The sequence below is a fragment of the Eucyclogobius newberryi genome, unplaced genomic scaffold (genome assembly GCF_026437365.1).
Source record: "Eucyclogobius newberryi isolate DKJ021-1_F unplaced genomic scaffold, fEucNew1.0.hap1 SCAF_18, whole genome shotgun sequence".
NCBI lineage: Eukaryota > Metazoa > Chordata > Actinopteri > Gobiiformes > Gobiidae > Eucyclogobius > Eucyclogobius newberryi.
The window spans coordinates 30,108,083-30,127,204 of record NW_027315812.1 but is presented as its reverse complement, the minus strand read 5'-3'; the positions used below and the strand labels follow the sequence as shown (position 1 = coordinate 30,127,204).

The 19,122-nt window shown below is 42.2% G+C and overlaps 1 protein-coding gene across 1 annotated transcript in view; it reads right to left on the bottom strand.

Moving 5' to 3' along the window:
* The window catches only part of sspo (SCO-spondin), a 391,282-nt gene that overhangs the window by 41,826 nt on the left and 330,334 nt on the right, over positions 1 to 19,122 (bottom strand). Inside the window, exons 93-97 of the mRNA XM_072450444.1 lie at positions 18,917 to 19,069; positions 18,788 to 18,834; positions 10,715 to 10,888; positions 2,954 to 3,130; positions 786 to 941 (exon numbers count right to left, since the gene is read on the bottom strand). Coding sequence (XP_072306545.1) covers positions 786 to 941; positions 2,954 to 3,130; positions 10,715 to 10,888; positions 18,788 to 18,834; positions 18,917 to 19,069 — 707 coding nt within the window. The remainder of the gene's footprint in view (positions 1 to 785; positions 942 to 2,953; positions 3,131 to 10,714; positions 10,889 to 18,787; positions 18,835 to 18,916; positions 19,070 to 19,122) is intronic.

Genomic DNA, 19,122 nt, shown 5'->3' with positions numbered 1-19,122 from the left:
CACAAAAATCCCATGGCAACAACGTGCAAAGTGCTTTTATATGTTGCCCAACGTCCAGGGCAAGGCATGTACCAGCCGTGTGTACTTAGACTTGCATGGCTTAATCTTTGAGACAAGCATATGCTACTGGCAGGATAACCCAGGTAGCCCTCGGTGGCGCGCCGGGGAGAAATGGAGAGCTCTCCATTTCGGACTTGTGAAGGTTTGTACTTGTGAACCTTCGGACTTGTGGGTAGCCACCAGCTGCGAGAGCATTAGCATCATTAGCTTGTGGGTAAGTCAGTTTTCCGCCAAGGTTATGGTCTCGTTTAGCTCCCGAACCATCACCTCCGTTGCCTTTTTCGGGTTTAGTCATCTCATACAGTATCTTGCTCCTGAAACTCAGCAGCAGGGCGTAGCAGTGCCACTAGTCTGTCTGCGTCATATCAGGAAGTCACAATGAGCTTGTGGCTTGAGAAAGGAACATTAGGACAATTGAGATTTGTGCTGTTCTCAGTAACTCCTAAACTTTTAATGTAACAAATTATAATTCCATGGCTAGACTTGTAATTGTACTCTCTTTAAAAACATACAATCTTCATCAGAAAGAACAATTCTAAACTTCACCCAAAAAAAAGCCAGATTTTTCATAAAATCTTAATAATAATAATAATAATAATAATAATAAATAAATATATATATATATATATATTTAAACCATAATAATTATGGTTTAAAACATTCAGTCAAATCAGTCATCTAACCTGTCATGTAGTCTTCTAAGTCTTATAGTAAGTTGTGCTTACCAGTGCAGTTGTGGAGGCGGCACTGTCTGCTCTGGGTCTCTACAGGAGAGCACTGCTGCCCACCTGTGGCAGGAGCCACAGCTACACGGTGCCTCTGCTGCCGCTGGGACATACAGGAGCAGGACGACCACTCCGTCCAGGGTGACATGGGACAGCCTGCTCACAGAGAGGAAAAACAAATGTCTGTATGAACGGGAGAACTATAGAGAAGAAACAAGAGGCAGAATTACATCAACATACTTTGGAGAGGTAGACTTACAGGGCTTTCGGATGCTAATCTGGTACCCATTTAACTAATCTGAACCAAGTAGCTTCCTCCCATGTATGAAAGTGGATGAAATTGGAAAGGTGGAGGTGATATTTATTGAGGAACTAGAGTTCTAAAGTTACAGTTAAAGACACAAAGCTCGAGTGAGTGTGTGACTTAACTAGGAAGTTAAAACTTGGGGCCCCACTTAACAAAGGCAGAGACATCAAAAATTGAATTAGAATTATAAAATCTAATTATTAATAGATAATATTAATGAGTTAATCTGAAGGTTTGTCGGGTTTGAACCATGACAAACTCCATACTAAAAATAAATTGTACACACAAATAAATTGTGTTTTATGAAGATTTATAAAACAAACAATTAAACTGACGGTATTTGAATTTGAAATGCAAATATGTCATTAATAAATAGTACAGTGAAAGAAGTGGCCTAGACTGTAGTCTCAAGATTAAGATTAGGCTAATGTTTGTGAATTCCGTGCACCTACGGCCTGGGAACAGAGATGTGGGTGTGCAGAGTCAGCTAAAGAGAGGTGGGGGCCTGAGAAGGAAGTGGGTGATTTTGTACATTGAGTGATAATTATATTATCATATTTCACATATTAATGTGATAAAGTGTACAAATCAATCTAAGCAGCTCTTGGGGTGAAAATTTGACCATTATGTGCCATCTACTCCAGGGTTCAGAATAAGCGGTATCGCATCGCAAAATGCGACGCAATTTCTCTCAAATGCGATGCATTCGTCAGAAAAAAGTGCTTTTGTATCGCAGCTTTTGCGATACAAAAATGTGTGTTCAATTGTATAACCAAAGCGCCTAAAAGTACTGATCACTCGTCAATCGATCGTCAATAACGGCATGACACATGTAGGATGCTGTGTTGTCATGACGAGTCCCGCTGCTGTCTCAGATCGCGAGTCTAAAAGTGGGAGGAGCCACGTGCGGTAAAGTTAGCGTCACAGATTCAGACTTCCGAGGTCAATAGCTCCTAAACGCAAAGGTCTTTGCAGATCATACACATGCCAAAATACTCATATTCACACTGCCAAGCGACTACAACCTGTTTTTTAACAATCAGATGCGTATTTTGGGGCGCAGCGAATTACACTGATCCGAATGTGCGGACGGAGCCGAGACGAGTGCTTAGGAACCGTCATCAAATAGCAAAACGAAAAATGGAATGGAACGTCAAATAGAGCGGTACAATTTGAATAACACATAAAATACACCATGATGGACCCCACAGCAACCTTTATATCCATCCATCCATCCATTTTCTACCGCTTGTTCCCTTTCGGGGTCGCGGGTGACTGGAGCCTATAAGAAGCTTAATACATATGTATTAAGTGTGTAATGACAATTAATGTAAATGAGACTCCTGCAAATAGTCATCTGATTGATGACGATATGGAAGAAAGTTGTAAATAAGACCATCTGACTTTGCAAAGTGTTTAAAAGTTAATTTGTTAAGAGTTTTTTTTTTTTTTTTAAATAGAATGTTTACAAATACATTTTAAATAAATAATTGTGTTATATCAATAGAAAATATTGATTGTTAGTCACTTTCATGTTTTGGTATGCAATTATGAAATTGCTGTACAAATTTGAAAAAATTAACGGATTGTTTAGGAGCACCGCTATACAAGTGAAAATCCTTAATCTGAGCCCTGTACTCTACCAGTTATAGAGCATCATTTATGTTTTTTCTATGTCGTTACAAAAATACCTCCACTCCTACTGTTTCAATGTTGATGTTCCAACCTTCTGTGGATTATTACTCATCTGAATATTTTGTGTAGCCTGACAATTGTTATAGAAAATGTTAGTAGTTGAATTCTGGAGAATAAATGCAGACTGAACTAACGGTTAAACGGCAAAGTGTATGCGTTCTGTTACCGGGGCAGGGGCGTTTGTAACACAGCTGGGTCTCTTGTGTGTTCCTCAAGGCCTGGATATGGGCAGGACAGGCAGTGTCTCCCCCCTCCTCACACAGACACATCCTGGTCCGGGACACCAAGCCTGCGCCACAGCTCTGTGAGCAGGGCGACCACACGGACCAGGGACACAGGTCATCTGTACACAGCAATATACACATGTTCAAATAATGAACCATACACTGTAAAGACGGGACATAGTTATAATACACTTCTCCACAACCTTGATAGAAAAGAATAAAGACATTTAAAGGACACAAAGTACACATAGAGTTTGGTGATGATTTATGGACTTAAAACACTATAAGGAAGCTCTTCCAGATCTCTTCTGGCTCTCTACTTTTGACATCACAAGGCTAACATTTCATTAGAAAATGTATTTCCAGATTCTTATGGAAATATGACTAAAACATGCAATTAGGACTAAAACTAGATTACACTTAAGCTTATCCTGATACTATTATCATTCAATCAAAAAAAACGGAAACAACAGTAATTAAAGCCGCAAACGGCATCCAACGGCCCTCGCGGGCCGCCGGCCTTCCGACTCTGCGCTTTCGACTTGATAAAGATGGCGCCCTTATTGTGTTGAATTAAAAAAGAACTTGACAGACGGCGACACAATTGACATGGCAAATCCAGTGCAAATGAACACAAATGTCGGTCAAATGTGCGGGTCCGCCACACAGAGACCGTGACACTTGGAATAAAAATATGGATAACTTTTGATGCCCCGCTTGTGTAGATGATTTTCCTCAAATATGAGCTTGATCGAGCTATTGCCCTTAGAGGAGTTTGTTAAAGTGTGGAGCGTAAATGTGAACATTTCAGAGATTTCGCTGTTTTCCCATTTCTGACATATATTTGCGGGTCCGCCACACAGAGACCGTAGCACTTAGAATCAAAATATGGATAAGTTTTGATGCCCCGCTTGTGTAGATGATATTCTCCAAATATGAACTTGATCGGGCTATCGCCCTAGGAGGAGTTTGTTAAAGTGTGAAGCGTAAAAATGTGGTGATTTGAGCGATTCTACGATTTTCCCATAAGGATAACATGGGATGTTTCTGTCATCGCTACGGTTACGCCGTACAAAATATGACTTTGGCTCTCATACTTTTATGATCAGGATGGCAAATTAGAATTTTGTTCAAAATATCATGTCATTTGGAAAAACTCTATTGTTTATAGGCCACTCTGAAGGCCAAATAGTCAGAATTCTGGGAAACGTTTGCGGCTCCGTCGCACAGAGACCGTAAAAGCTATCCTTAAAATTTGGATAACTTTAGATGCCCCACTTGTCTAGAGGACGTACACTGATTTTGAGGTCGGTGGGCAAAACGCACTAGAAGGAGTTTGTTAAAGTGTGAAACAGAAAAATGTGGATATTCGAGAGATTTAGCGGTTTTCCCATAGGGATAACATGGGAGGCTCTACTCCGAGCTCCCCCCGGCCACACGGGGGGAGCTCGGAGTAGAGCCGCTGCTCCTCCACGTCGAGAGGAGCCAGCTGAGGTGGCTCGGGCATCTGTTTCGGATGCCTCCTGGGCGCCTCCCTCGGGAGGTGTTTCAGGCATGTCCCACCGTGAAGAGGCCCCGGGGAAGACCCAGGACACGCTGGAGAGACAATGTCTCTCGGCTGGCCTGGGAACGCCTCGGGATCCCCCCGGAGGAGTTAGAGGAAGTGTCTGGGGAGAAGGAAGTCTGGGAGTCCCTGCTCAGACTGCTGCCCCCGCGACCCGGCCCCGGATAAAGCGGCAGATGATGGATGGATGGATAACATGGGAGGTTTATGTCATCGCTACGACTACGCCGTAAAAATTAAGGCATTTGTCTGATTGGCTTTTTTGATCGGGACGCCAAAATAGAATTTTGGGTAAAGTTTAGAAAATGTTGGTAAAACTAATTTTTGACCTTCAATGTTTTTTAAAGGTCACTCTGTAGGGGGCGCTATCGCGCCCATTTCAATTTTGTCATCATAAACTGGTCCAAACTAGAAAGTTGAACAACTGATTCAAATTTGGTCCTAATCGGACTTGTTTTGATCAAATGGGAAAAATTTTTAGATCTGCATTATACCAAAATAAGTTGTCCAACTTTGCGGCTGCGCCGCACACAGACCGTAAAAGGTATCTCAAAAAATTGGATAACTTTAGATGCCCCACTTGTCCAGAGGACGTCCGCCGATTTAGAAGTCGGTGGGCAAAACGCCTTAGGAGGAGTTCGTCAAAGTTTGACGTGAACAAAATGGCTAACACAGCGTGTTTTCATTTTCAAAGGAAGATGGCGGCCATAGGGTAAGTCTGGGGGCGTGGCCACAATAATATTTGTTTTTTGTCCTCACAAGAGGAATGCGTGTTCCGAATTTCGTAGCTTTACGACAAAGTTGGCCTCGGGGCGTCTCCCATAGGCGCAATGTATTTTGACTTTTGTCGGTGGCGCTGTCGCGGCATTTTTTTCTAAAAAAAAAAATGGCCCAGAATTATTTTTTTTTTCGCCGATTCTGAATTTTGGGCAAAGTTTGGTGAGTTTTTGAGCATGTTCAGGGGGTCAAATTAGAGTTCAAAGCGATGAAAAACAAGAAAAATAATAATAAATATAGCCGCAAGCGGCAATGATCGGCCCTCGCTACGCCGCCGCCACGCCTCTAACGCGCCCCAATTGTCCTTTTATTACGCCTACTGCTGAATCTGTGACGCTGTCACATCTTCTCCCCTTTGTTTTACCATCAAAAAGCAATTTTATTTTGAATTCTTGGCAAAATGTGCGGCTTTGCCGCACAGACACCGTGACTCTTTGAATAAAAATGTGGATAACTTTTGATGGTCCACCCCTGAAGATGAGTCTCACCAAATTTCAGGTTAATAGGGCTGACGCCCTAAGAGGAGTTTGTGAAAGTCTAAAGTGTAAACATGTTCTGGCGATTTCCCCATTGGAATAACATGGAAGGTTTCGGTCTTCGTTACGGCAACGCCATAACAATTATGACATGGGTCTCATTGACTTTTTTGATGGGGATGCTAAAATTGAGTTGTGTGTCAAATTTCATATAATTTCGCAAAACTAAACATTTAACCTCCATATAAAATCTGTAGGGGGCGCTGTGGCGCCAAATTAATTTATTTCACTTCACTTCACTTCAAGTTTAGGGCAAAGAGTTTAACAATTGATTCTAATTTGACGCAATTCGGACTTTATCTGCGCAAACGGCAGAAATTTTAAATATGGGAGATTTCTGAAATTCTAGCTACAGTTTGTGGCTTCGCCGCTCAGAGACCGTGACAGGTATAAATGTAATTTGGATAACTTTTGATGTCCCACTCCTCAGTAGCATTTTCACCAAATTTCAGCTTTTTAGGGCCAACGCCCTGGGAGGAGTTCGTAAAAGTACGACGTTTGGAAAAACTCCGAAGTCATGTTTAGCCATTTTTGAAGCAATATGGCCGACTTTTGGTTGGGCGGACGGCGTTGCCGTAATAATATTTTTTACTTCTCTTGTCACCATCTACCTCTGCGGCAAATTTCATGATTCTACGATCAGATTTTTTTTGGGTCATTTCCCATCTCTCAATGCATTTTTGGTACATTTGGGGGCGCTGACGCGCCAATTTTTTTTTATTTTAGAAAAGGGAAATAGCCATAATGTAGAGAGGCACGATTTTTAGAGGTGTGCAAATTTTTGTGACTTTTCGTCAATGTTCACTGGGTGAAAAATAGGGGGGTTGGTCCCGAGAATAAGAAGAAGAAGAAGAAGAATATAGCCGCAAGCGGCAATGATCGGCCCTCACCACGCCGCCGCCGCCACGCTGCAAGAGGAGGGGGCGCTTACGCGCCCCAATTGTCCTTTTATTACGCTAAACATAACTAAACATTTAACCTCCATATAAAATCTGTAGGGGGCGCTGTGGCGCCAAATGAATTTATTTCACTTCAAGTAGGTTTAGGGCAAAGAGTTTAACAACTGATTCTAATTTGAGGCAATTCGGACTTTATCTGCGCAAACGGCAGAAATTTTAAATATGGGAGATTTCTGAAATTCTAGCTACAGTTTGCGGCTTCGCCGCACAGAGACCGTGAGAGGTATCAATGTAATTTGAATAACTTTTGATGTCCCACTCCTCAGTAGCATTTTCACCAAATTTCAGCTTTTTAGGGCCAACGCCCTGGGAGGAGTTCGTAAAAGTACGACATTTGGAAAAACTCCGAAGTCATGTTTAGCCATTTTTGAAGCAATATGGCCGACATTTGGTTGGGCGGACGGCGTTGCCGTAATAATATTTTTTACTTCTCTTGTCACCATCTACCTCTGCGCCAAATTTCATGATTCTACGATCAGATTTTTTTTGGGTCATTTCCCATCTCTCAATGCATTTTTGGTACATTTGGGGGCGCTGACGCGCCAATTTTTTTTATTTTAGAAAAGGGAAATAGCCAGAATGTAGAGAGGCACGATTTTTAGAGATGTGAACATTTTTGTGACTTTTCGTCAATGTTCACTGGGTGAAAAATAGGGGGGTTGGTCCCGAGAAGAAGAAGAAGAAAGAATATTAAAGCCGCAAGCGGCATCCAACGGCCCTCGCGGGCCGCCGGCCTTCCGACTCTGCGCTTTCGACTTGATAAAGATGGCGCCCTTATTGTGTTGAATTAAAAAAGAACTTGACAGACGGCGACACATTGGACATGGCCAATCCAGTGCAAATGAACACAAGTGTCAGTCAAATTTGCTGCGCCGCCGCACAGAGACCGTGACACTTGGAATAAAAATATGGATAAATTTTGATGCCGCGCTTGTGTAGATGATATTTCCCAAAGTAAAGCTTGATCGAGCTATTGCCCACAGAGGAGTTTGTTAAAGTGTGAAGCGTAAATGTGAACATTTCAAGGATTTGGCGTTTTTCCCATTTGTGACAGTATATTTGCAGCTCCACGGCACAGAGACCGTAGCACTTAAAATCAAAATATGACTAACTTTTGATGCCCCGTTTGTGTAGATGATTTTCCCCAAATATGAGCTTGATCGGGCAATCGCCCTGGGAGGAGTTCGTTAAAGTGTGAAGCGTAAAAATGTGGTGATTTGAGCGATTCTACGATTTTCCCATAAGGATAACATGGGATGTTTCTGTCATCGCTACGGTTACGCCGTACAAAATATGACTTTGGCTCTCATACTTGTATGATCAGGATGGCAAATTAGAATTTTGTTCAAAATATCATGTCATTTGGAAAAACTCTATTGTTTATAGGCCACTCTGAAGGCCAAATAGTCAGAATTCTGGGAAACGTTTGCGGCTCCGTCGCACAGAGACCGTAAAAGTTATCCTTAAAATTTGGATAACTTTAGATGCCCCACTTGTCTAGAGGACGTACACCGATTTTGAGGTTGGTGGGCAAAACGCACTAGGAGGAGTTTGTTAAAGTGTGAAACATAAAAATGTGGATATTTGAGACATTTTGCGGTTTTCCCATAGGGATAACATGGGAGGTTTCTGTCATCGCTACGACTACGCCGTAAAAATTAAGGCATTTGTCTGATAAGGTTTTTTGATCGGGACGGCAAAATAGAATTTTGGGTAAAGTTTAGAACATTTTGGTAAAACTAATTTTTGACCTTCAATGTTAATTTAAAGGTCACTCTGTAGGGGGCGCTATCGCGCCCATTTCAATTTTGTCATCATAAACTGGTCCAAACTAGAAAGTTGAACAACTGATTCAAATTTGGTCCTAATCGGACTTGTTTTGATCAAATGGGAACAATTTTTTGATCTGCAATATCCCAAAATAAGTTGTCCAACTTTGCGGCTGCGCCGCACACAGACCGTTAAAGGTATCTCAAAAAATTGGATAACTTTAGATGCCCCACTTGTCCAGAGGACGTCCGCCGATTTTGAAGTCGGTGGGCAAAACGCCCTAGGAGGAGTTCGTCAAAGTTTGACGTGAACAAAATGGCTAACACAGCGTGTTTTCATTTTCAAAGGAAGATGGCGGGCATAGGGTAATTCTGGGGGCGTGGCCACAATAATATTTGTTTTTTGTCCTCACAAGAGAAATGTGTGTTCCGAATTTCGTAGCTTTACGACAAAGTTGACCTCGGGGCGTCTCCCATAGGCGCAATGTATTTTGACTTTTGTCGGTGGCGCTGTTGCGCCATTTTTTAACGAAAAAAAAATGGCCCAGAAAAAACAAAATTTTTCGCCGATTTTGAATTTTGGGTAAAGTTTGGTGAGTTTTTGAGCATGTTCAGGGGGTCAAATTAGAGCTCAAAAAGCAGAAGAACAAGAAAAATTATAAAAATAATAATATTTTTAGCAAAAACAATATAGCCGTTTCCACTATAACAACAAATTATACATCGTTTGAAAGCTCTAAGCCTTCCCCATGCCGCCATGGGGTGGAATCATCATTACGAGCGCTTACGCGCTCGTCACTCCCCATTCCGTCGGGATGCCCCGCCCACTCCCCATAGACTTCCATTGATTTGAGCAGATACAAGCATGGCCCATGCCTGCGGCATGGATTCTCGCGTACAGGACGATGCCAGGAGGGTTTTTGGAGGAATGCAGCGCTTTGCGCTGCTGTTGTCAACAATTTGTGAATGGGCTACGCCCATTCACAAATTGTTGACTATTTCTGTCATAGCAGGAGTAAGTATGCATGATCCATGCCTTCGGCATGGGCTAGTTCACTGTACTTGCCAGGGGCGACGGGGCACCAAGTTGCAACGCTGCCTTCGGCAGCGTTGCGGGAGCAATAGGCCCTCCGCCCTGCTGGGGCTCGGGCCTAATAATTTGTACTGCCAGTGTCATTGCTGTTATAAAATAGGCTTTCAACAGATTGCGACTGTCTTTCATTGGTTTGTGTATATCATTAAATTAAACTGAATTATTTCTCTGTAAATACTCAAGATCTCTCCACCTCTTCCTCTGACTCTCCTCTCAGATGCGCAGACAGTGTGTGGGTCAGTCACCTGTCTGCAGTGGGATAGCGGCGAATTGGTTTCATAGCGGTGATTCGGGTGTCAAATAGAACACACAATAGAACACACTCGTGCTATTTCTCGGCCATTGTGCATCACTTCTGCACCGTGGGTCCACATTCTTAACAGACTGTGCAGTGCTGACTTGTACTGCTGTGCTCATGCTTCACATTTACAGCCAAAGCTACAAAGGAGCAAGGAAAGGAGGCGATCTGAATGAGACGCAACGTATTATTCTGATTCTAAAAGCCGAGGTAATTGTGTGTTTCCTCAAGGCACTAAAAGACAGACTGCCACACTCATCCACTGCTCTCTCATATTTAGAGATTAACCCCGTCTTGGGTTGTCTGTTGCACCAAACCTGTCCTTCATGCCTAATGGGAGCGCACTGCCCAAAACATCTCAAGCCCCACCAGGCATCTCTCTGCCCCCCCTAATAATTAAGTTACTTATTGGACTTTCTCTGCTCTAGAAAGTCCAATAAGTAACTTAAATGGACTCTAACTTACCACTTGTGTGTGTTATTCTGCTAAACATTTATTATTATTTTTTATAATGTTTTATTAACAATATGGTTCTTAGAAAAGAGTTTAATGGGATTATACCACTTTAGTGTTATTGTGTCAGTGACAAGTTGTTTCAATATTATAATTTATTGAGATATTTTCGGTAGTATTATAGCTCTAATTTAAAAAATGGTTGTTTAAAAAAACAGAAGGCACTCTCTGAATCTAAAAGCATGGGCACAAACCCAAACATTGCAGGCTGCTGTGGCACTCCTGGCGGTCCTTCTCTGGCCCGCTGCAGTCTGACCCATTGTTCCGGGGCGGGGGGTTGATACAGGCTCGACTTCTGACATGAGACCCTCTGCCGCAGGTCACTGAGCAGTCCGACCACTCTGACCATGGAGTCCAGCCGCCGTCCACTGCAAACCAAACAGCAGATCATTTAAAGCTAGAGAAGTTTCAGATAAAACATTTTTTTACATGTTTTTACAACACTGCACACATTGTGGTTTAAACTACCATTCAACAAATACCAAATTAAAAATGGCCAGAAATGTTGTCGTATTGGGCAAGGCCATGCTGTTTTTAGACGCTCAATCCATTCACATTGTGCTTTGATTTTGAGCCTGCTGGAATGCCAGGTTTCGCATGTGGGGTGGTAGTGCTGTCATACACTGTCATTGTATGGTGTATTGTAAGGTGGGTGAAGAGTGAAGCCCATAGCGTCTGGCATGTTTACAGCATGTGTATCTTGTATGTTCATTAGCATATCCCCACCAAATAACTAAAATAACAATAAATATATGATCAACTCTTGCATATACAAGAGGAGGGGGCGCCCAAATCTTCCTCTTTTTATTTCTATTGTGCCTTCTCCTCTCCTTTGCTTTACAATTATAAGCATTATTGTGTACTGAAATGTTCAATAGTTTGGGGAAAGTTTGCGGAATGTTTGCGGCTCTGCCACACAAAGACTGCAGTACTTAAAAAACCATGTACTTAAAATATATTTTTTATTACTTTTGATATGCTTTCCAACATCAGTGTGGGTCCCTTGTTTTTGACTGGGTTCCACCCACTGTGTGTTATACAAAAATAATATAACATTTTGTTTGCATCACATGTTCATGCATGAGTTGGGGAACACAAGAGTGAGATCCACAGCGTAAAGTGTTCATTTAGTGTGCACTTTGTGCATTAGTGAGTGTTTGGAAGCGGGTGAGTTTTTGCAGCGCACTTTCGCAGCCATGCTTTGTGTGGCCTTACAAACCTGATATGCCTCTGGTCAGCTTGTGGCGCTCGGGCCTTAATATAATATTCCAATGCGTAAACAATGTTTCCCATTTTTGAAATATCATAAACAATACATTTTTGGAGAGCGCTCGAGAGGTACATTCGTTGATGCCATTTTTGTGACAGCATCAGTGTTCATGTAAAATTCGAGTTCAGAGTCAAACACAGTACCAAGGTATTTGTATGAGTTTACAATCTCAACTTCCTCCCCATGAACGCACTGGTCTGGGCAGTTCTTCTGGAAGTCAATGATCATTTCTTTTTTAAATCAAATGTGGTCATTTGCATTGGATCAATGAGATTAAAGTTTGACCATTAAGAGTGCAGTCAAATTTGTCATTACTTGGTTCTTAATTGAGCCCATTTTAGTTCTGATATAGACCTGTTCTAGCACTTGTTTAGTTCATGTTTATGTACCATACCTATAAGTTTAGTCCTGGTTTATTCCATATTTTTATAAGGTGAATGTGAAGTATGAATGCACCCTTAGTAAAATTCAAAACACTACAAATAATTTATAAAGCCAGATTTAACAACTGCCTGAAAATATTCAAATCATATTCAGTGATGGTGGAAGGAAACTATAATTTAAGGAATCCCTTTAACTCCCTTTTCTTCCGGACGTAATTGAAAAAATGTGCATCACACAATGTGGGCATTTATATATATATATATATATATATATATATATATATATATATATATATATATATATATATATATATATATATATATATATATATATATATATTAGGGCTGGGCAAGTTAACGCGTTATTATCGCGTTAACTCATCACTTATTTAACGCGATCAATTATTTTAACGCGCATTAACGCAGGTGGGATTCCCCTGGTCCGCACCAGTTCTAAAGCCTCGTACAAACCGCTGTGGCCGAATCGCGCCCGACGCAGAATTTGAGCGCATGAACATTAGAAAGACAAACGCACCGGACGCGCGTTCTCGACGCCCTAGACTCATGTCCGTAGAATACACTCAGCAGCAGACGTGCGTCCGACTCGTCCTGCACGTGCTCAGTGGAGTCGAGTCGTCCTGCACGTGCTCAGTGGAGTCGAGTCGTCCTGCACGTGCTCAGTGGAGTCGAGTCGTCCTGCACGTGCTCAGTGGAGTCGAGTCGTCCTGCACGTGCTCAGTGGAGTCGAGTCGTCCTGCACGTGCTCAGTGGAGTCGAGTCGTCCTGCACGTGCTCAGTGGAGTCGAGTCGTCCTGCACGTGCTCAGTGGAGTCGAGTCGTCCTGCACGTGCTCAGTGGAGTCGAGTCGTCCTGCACGTGCTCAGTGGAGTCGAGTCGTCCTGCACGTGCTCAGTGGAGTCGAGTCGTCCTGCACGTGCTCAGTGGAGTCGAGTCGTCCTGCACGTGCTCAGTGGAGTCGAGTCGTCCTGCACATGCTCAGTGGAGGAGTTGTGCTGTGTTGCTTTTCTCGTGGAGTAAATGGAGTTTAATGGCAAATCATGGCTTTGGTTTATTAACTTTACAAAGTCAGCGGCTATAGGCGCCAGCCGAGGCAACCCGCCGGGGGCCCGCGTGAGCAGGTCTCGCCGGGGCCCGCGTGAGCAGGTCCCGACGGGCGCCGTAGCTGGGGAGATCCGCGAGAAGGGCCCGGCGCACGTCTTTATCAGCTGAAAATGTGAATAATCTGGTGCCTTAGCAACTGGCTTAGTGCAGAAGAGTAAAAAAACACCCAGTTTTAGGAATCTACAAACTTTTCTGGTTCTTTTCAATGCCCTGGCAGTGGCAATAAGCTTTAGTTTTGTGTTTGATTACATTGTTTAAGTTAAAATGCACACAATGTATTTATTTGTATTTAACTGGTTAAGTGTTTGTTTGCACAAGTAATGTTATGGCGCTTTAGTGTCAAGTTCTAAGAATGTACAAACTGTACTGAAGTGTTTTCTGGTTTAGGGACATTTGGTTCTAGACTGGTTCTGCTGCTCCTAAAATGTGTTTTGAGTGTCTAATGTTTAATGAGATTACAATGTTTCTGACGTTACCTCTGAAGTGGCCTGTTCATCTTTAATGATTGTGGCTCAGGATTTTGTGGCAAGTGAATACTTAATATTTTATTTAACTGCTACTGAATAAAAATCCTGATGCACTTTACACTTCTTTTGAATTCATTTTGAATTTTGCACGTAAAAATGCGATTAATCGTGATTAATCAGGGAAATAATGCGATTAATCGCAATATTTTTTTTTAATCGTTGCCCAGCCCTAATATATATATAGATCAATGCCCACATTGTGTGTGTGTGTGTGTGTGTAATATATATATATATATATATATATATATATATATATATATATATTACACACACACACACACAACTATACTACTATACTTTGATGATTTGGTCATTACAGGTGATTTCAGAGCAAACTCACGTTGCACCTGTAACGGACAAAACTGTCCAAACCTGTCTTTTTCAGTGAGGTTTTAGACCTCATCCACAGCACTGAGACTGTTCTTGTCAAGGTGACAAATGACATCCGCCTGAACACTGACACAGGCAAAGCCTCAGTCTTAATTCTGTTAGATCTGAGTGTTGCTTTTGACACAGTCGATCATGGGATCCTCTTACAGAGACAAGAGGACTGGGTGGGCATCAATGGCACTGCCCTAAATTGGTTAAAGTCTTATCTCTAAGACAGGAAGCACTTTGTTGAAATTGGTAACTGTGCCGATCCTGAGACTCTTCTGTTCAAACTCTACATGCTGCCTAAATACGCAGCGAAAATGTGTTCTATCATAACTATGTAAACGAATCTCAGATCAATGTTACACTGACGGCAGGTTAATATAAATCTGTGGGTTCACTCTCAGAATCAGACATTTTTTATTGCAATTTTCAGTGAACAAAGGCTAGGAACTTGCTTTAGTGACACAACAACTATAATAAAAGCAAAATATAGCCGCAAGCAGCAATGATCGGCCCTCGCCACGCCGCCGCCGCGCCGCAAGAGGAGGAGGCGCTAACGCGCCCCAATTGTCCTTTTATTACGCCTACTGCTGAATCTGTGACGCTGTCACATCTTCTCCCCTTTGTTTTACCATCAAAAAGCTATTTTATTTTGAATTCTTGGCAAAATGTGCGGCTTTGCCGCACAGACACCGTGACTCTTTGAATAAAAATGTGAATAACTTTTGACGGTTCACCCCTGAAGATTAGTCTCACAAAATTTCAGGTTAATAGGGCTAACGCCCTGGGAGGAGTTTGTGAAAGTCTAAAGTGTAAACATGTTCTGGCGATTTCCCCATTGGAATAACATGGGAGGTTTTGGTCATCGCTACGGCAAAACCATAACAATTATGACATGGGTCTCATTGACTTTTTTGATGGGGATGACAAAATTGAGTTGTGTGTCAAATTTCATAAAATTTCGCAAAACTAAACATTTAACCTCCATATAAAATCTGTAGGGGGCGCTGTGGTGCCAAATTAATTTATTTCACTTCAAGTACGTTTAGCGCAAAGAGTTTAACAACTGATTCTAATTTGACGCAATTCGGACTTTATCTGCGCAAACGGCAGAAATGTTAAATCTGGGAGATTTCTGAAATTCTAGCTAAAGTTTGCGGCTTCGCCGCACAGAGACCGTGACAGGTATCAATGTAATTTGAATAACTTTTGATGTCCCACTCCTCAGTAGCATTTTCACCAAATTTCAGTTTTTTAGAGCCAGCGCCCTGGGAGGAGTTCGTAAAAGTACAACGTTTGGAAAAACTCCCGAGTCCTGCTTAGCCATTTTTGAACCAATATGGCCGACATTTGGTTGGGCGGACGGCGTTGCCGTAATAATATTTTTTACTTCTCTTGTCACCATCTACCTCTGCGCCAAATTTCATGATTCTACGATCAGATTTTTTTGGGGTCATTTCCTATCTCTCAATGCATTTTTGGTACATTTGGGGGCGCTGACGCGCCAATTTTTTTTATTTTAGAAAAGGGAAATAGCCAGAATGTAGAGAGGCACGATTTTTAGAGGTGTGCAAATTTTTGTGACTTTTCGTCAATGTTCACTGGGTGAAAAATAGGGGGGTTGGTCCCGAGAAGAAGAAGAAGAAGAAGAAGAAAGAAAGAATATTAAAGCCGCAAGCGGCATCCAACGGCCCTCGCGGGCCGCCGCCCTTCCGACTCTGCTCTCTGCATTTTACAGAGATGGCGCTAACGCAATTGTCTAAGAACTAAGACAGCGACACATTGGACATGTACAATGCTGTGCTTAACCAGTGCAAATGAACACAAATGTCGGTCAAATGTGCAGCTCCAGCGCACAGAGACCGTGACACTTGGAATAAAAATATGGATAACTTTTGATGCTCCGCTTGTGTAGATTATTTTTCCCAAATATGAGCTTGATCGAGCTATTGCCCACAGAGGAGTTCATTAAAGTGTGAAGCATAAATGTGAACATTTCAAGGATTTGGCGTTTTTCCCATTTGTGACAGTATATTTGCAGCTCCACGGCACAGAGACCGTAGCACTTAAAATCAAAATATGGATAACTTTTGATGCCCCATTTGTGTAGATGATTTCCCCAAATATGAGCTTGATCGGGCAATCGGCCTAGGAGGAGTTGGTGAAAGTGTGAAGCGTGAAAATGTGGTCATTTTGGAGATTTCGCTGTTTTCCCATTTCTGACATATATTTGCGGGTCCGCCACACAGAGACCGTAGCACTTAGAATCAAAATATGGATAAGTTTTGATGCCCCGCTTGTGTAGATGATTTTCCCCAAATGCGTGTCCCGAATTTCGTAGCTTTACGCCAAAGTTGACCTCGGGGCGTCTCCCATAGGCGCAATGTATTTTGACTTTTGTCGGTGGCGCTGTCGCGCCATTTTTTAACGAAAAAAAAAATGGCCCAGAAAAAATAAAATTTTTCGCCGATTCTGAATTTTGGGCAAAGTTTGGTGAGTTTTTGAGCATGTTCAGGGGGTCAAATTAGAGCTCAAAGCGCTGAAGAAGAACAAGAAAAATAATAATAAAAATAATAATAATATTTTTAGCAAAAACAATATAGCCGTTTCCACTATAACAACAAATTATACATCGTTTGAAAGCTCTAAGCCTTCCCGATGCCGCCATGGGGTGGAATCATCATTACGAGCGCTTACGCGCTCGTCACTCCCTATTCCGTCGGGATGCCCCGCCCACTCCCCATAGACTTCCATTGATTTGAGCAGATACAAGCATGGCCCATGCCTGCGGCATGGATTCTCGCATACGGGACGATGCCAGGAGGGTTTTTGAAGGAATGCAGCGCTTCGCGCTGTCATAGCAGGAGTAAGTATGCATGATCCATGCCTTCGGCATGGGCTAGTTCACTGTACTTGCCAGGGGCGACGGGGCACCAAACATGCGGGCTGCGCCCACATGTTTGGTAAGACAGTTGCCTTCGGCAGCGTTGCGGGAGCAATAGGCCCTCCGCCCTGCTGGGGCTCGGGCCTAAATATTCCGATGCGAAAACAATGTTTCCCATTTTTCAAATATCATAAACTATACATTTTCGGAAAGCGGGTCCCTGGTCACTGACGGGTACTTTCGTTAATTTTGAGTGGGCTCCGCCCACTTTGTGTTTTTGGCCCTCTATACAGTAATAATGTTCAATTTTTGCATTACATGCTTATATGCACGGAACATGCAAGAGATGGGGAACGTATTCGTGAGCTACTTAGCGCAAATGAGTGCTTTATATGGGGATGACGACCGCGAGATGCCATCGTCATGCCATCTTATCAGACCCAAGCAACAGCGATATGAAACATAGCTAAATCTTGTGTAAAGTTGGATCTCAGCTGCAAGACGAACAACATGCTACTGTTTTGCATGTTTTTCCCCGTTTTCATCAAATAAGAACGATCCTCGCCTCTCGCAGTCTGTTATAGACTAAACTTCGACACCTGTAGAAAATGCTTTCCCTTGAAATTACTCAAACAGCTGCTGTGAGACTTAATTTAATCTTATACTTATTTATTGTTTACATTTAATTTATTTTGTAATTAATTTAGTTTTATACAGGGAGTATAGTCTATAGAGCTTCTTAGCTCCAGGTTTAATATAAGCAGAAAGTTTGTTTTAACAAGTTTTCAATCAACGTTGAACCCTTGACTGTGCATTTCAATTTTACACCCCTGGTCTACATGATTGTCATTTGTTCATTTTTCTTTGCTTCTGGTTTTCTGTGTAGATAAGCAGCCACTATTCTTTATTCCAGAAGTTGTAGTCTATTTTCTTCATCTGTTGCTTCAATCTGCTGTATCTGTCTTTGTCCTGGAGTGGGGGACCATAGTGCAGGGGAGAAACAGCTGGAGTAGAAGTGTCATGATTTTCTTCGGTTCCTTTGTCACACGTGCAAGTCTGTGTGTCAGAGGTCGCGGAGCCCCGTTTTTTAAAATTTGTTATTCACTTTGTAGGATAAACCTTTTTGTTGACCCGGTCCAGTCAAAATTGTAGTAGGTCTGTAGGGCTGACAAAGATAAATAGGCAGTCGATTCCTCTTCCTCAGCTCTCAGCTCGGTGTCCTTGTTCTCACACGATTCTGAGCTGATCCGTTTTCCTGGATGTGATGCACCGTTATACGACATCCAGAAGGGAATCTTTTAGAAGAGCACCTAAACCATGTTTATTTTCTAAGAGCAATGAGAGGCCTTCATTTTCCACCAAGTTCTGTCAAAGTTTAGTCTATGTGAGACTGCGAAGAGGTGGCAAGGATTGTTCTCTTGTCTTGATTCTGAGTCCGTCCTCCCACAGTTTAACTGCGGTTTATATAGCAGTTATCTGGGTCTGATGTAATGGCATGATGTCAGCTTATTTGCACCAGTTTACAGATAATAAGGAAGTATACAGTGACAGATGATTGTGTCCCATTTGATAAATATGATATAAACAAGATAGATGCATGAAAATATTTTTGCCAAAGCTCACACAATACACTATTGCAGCATAATGTAACTAAACTTTTTTGTTCGTTTTTATTGCTCAAATAAAAAAAACTAAACTGAACTTACCACTGCAGTCTATAGCTTGACAGTAAGATCCCTCCGGTGTGCATGTGCTACAGAAACATGTACCAAGTTATTCACGGTAAAATAAAGCATAATCAACTATACGTATATATTCTCATGGCTTCCTCTCACCATTGTTCACACTCCCCTTGCAGCCATGTGTCCCCCACGCTGTGCTCCTTGTCGTCATGGAGACAGAGTGGTGGGCATGGACCTGGGTCACATGGCTTATGTTGGACTTCCTCAAACTGGCATTCTGCTCCTTCATTCTCAGGTATTAAAGATCTACAACACAATAACACAATGTGAGTCAACGATATATAAATTAAATAGCATTT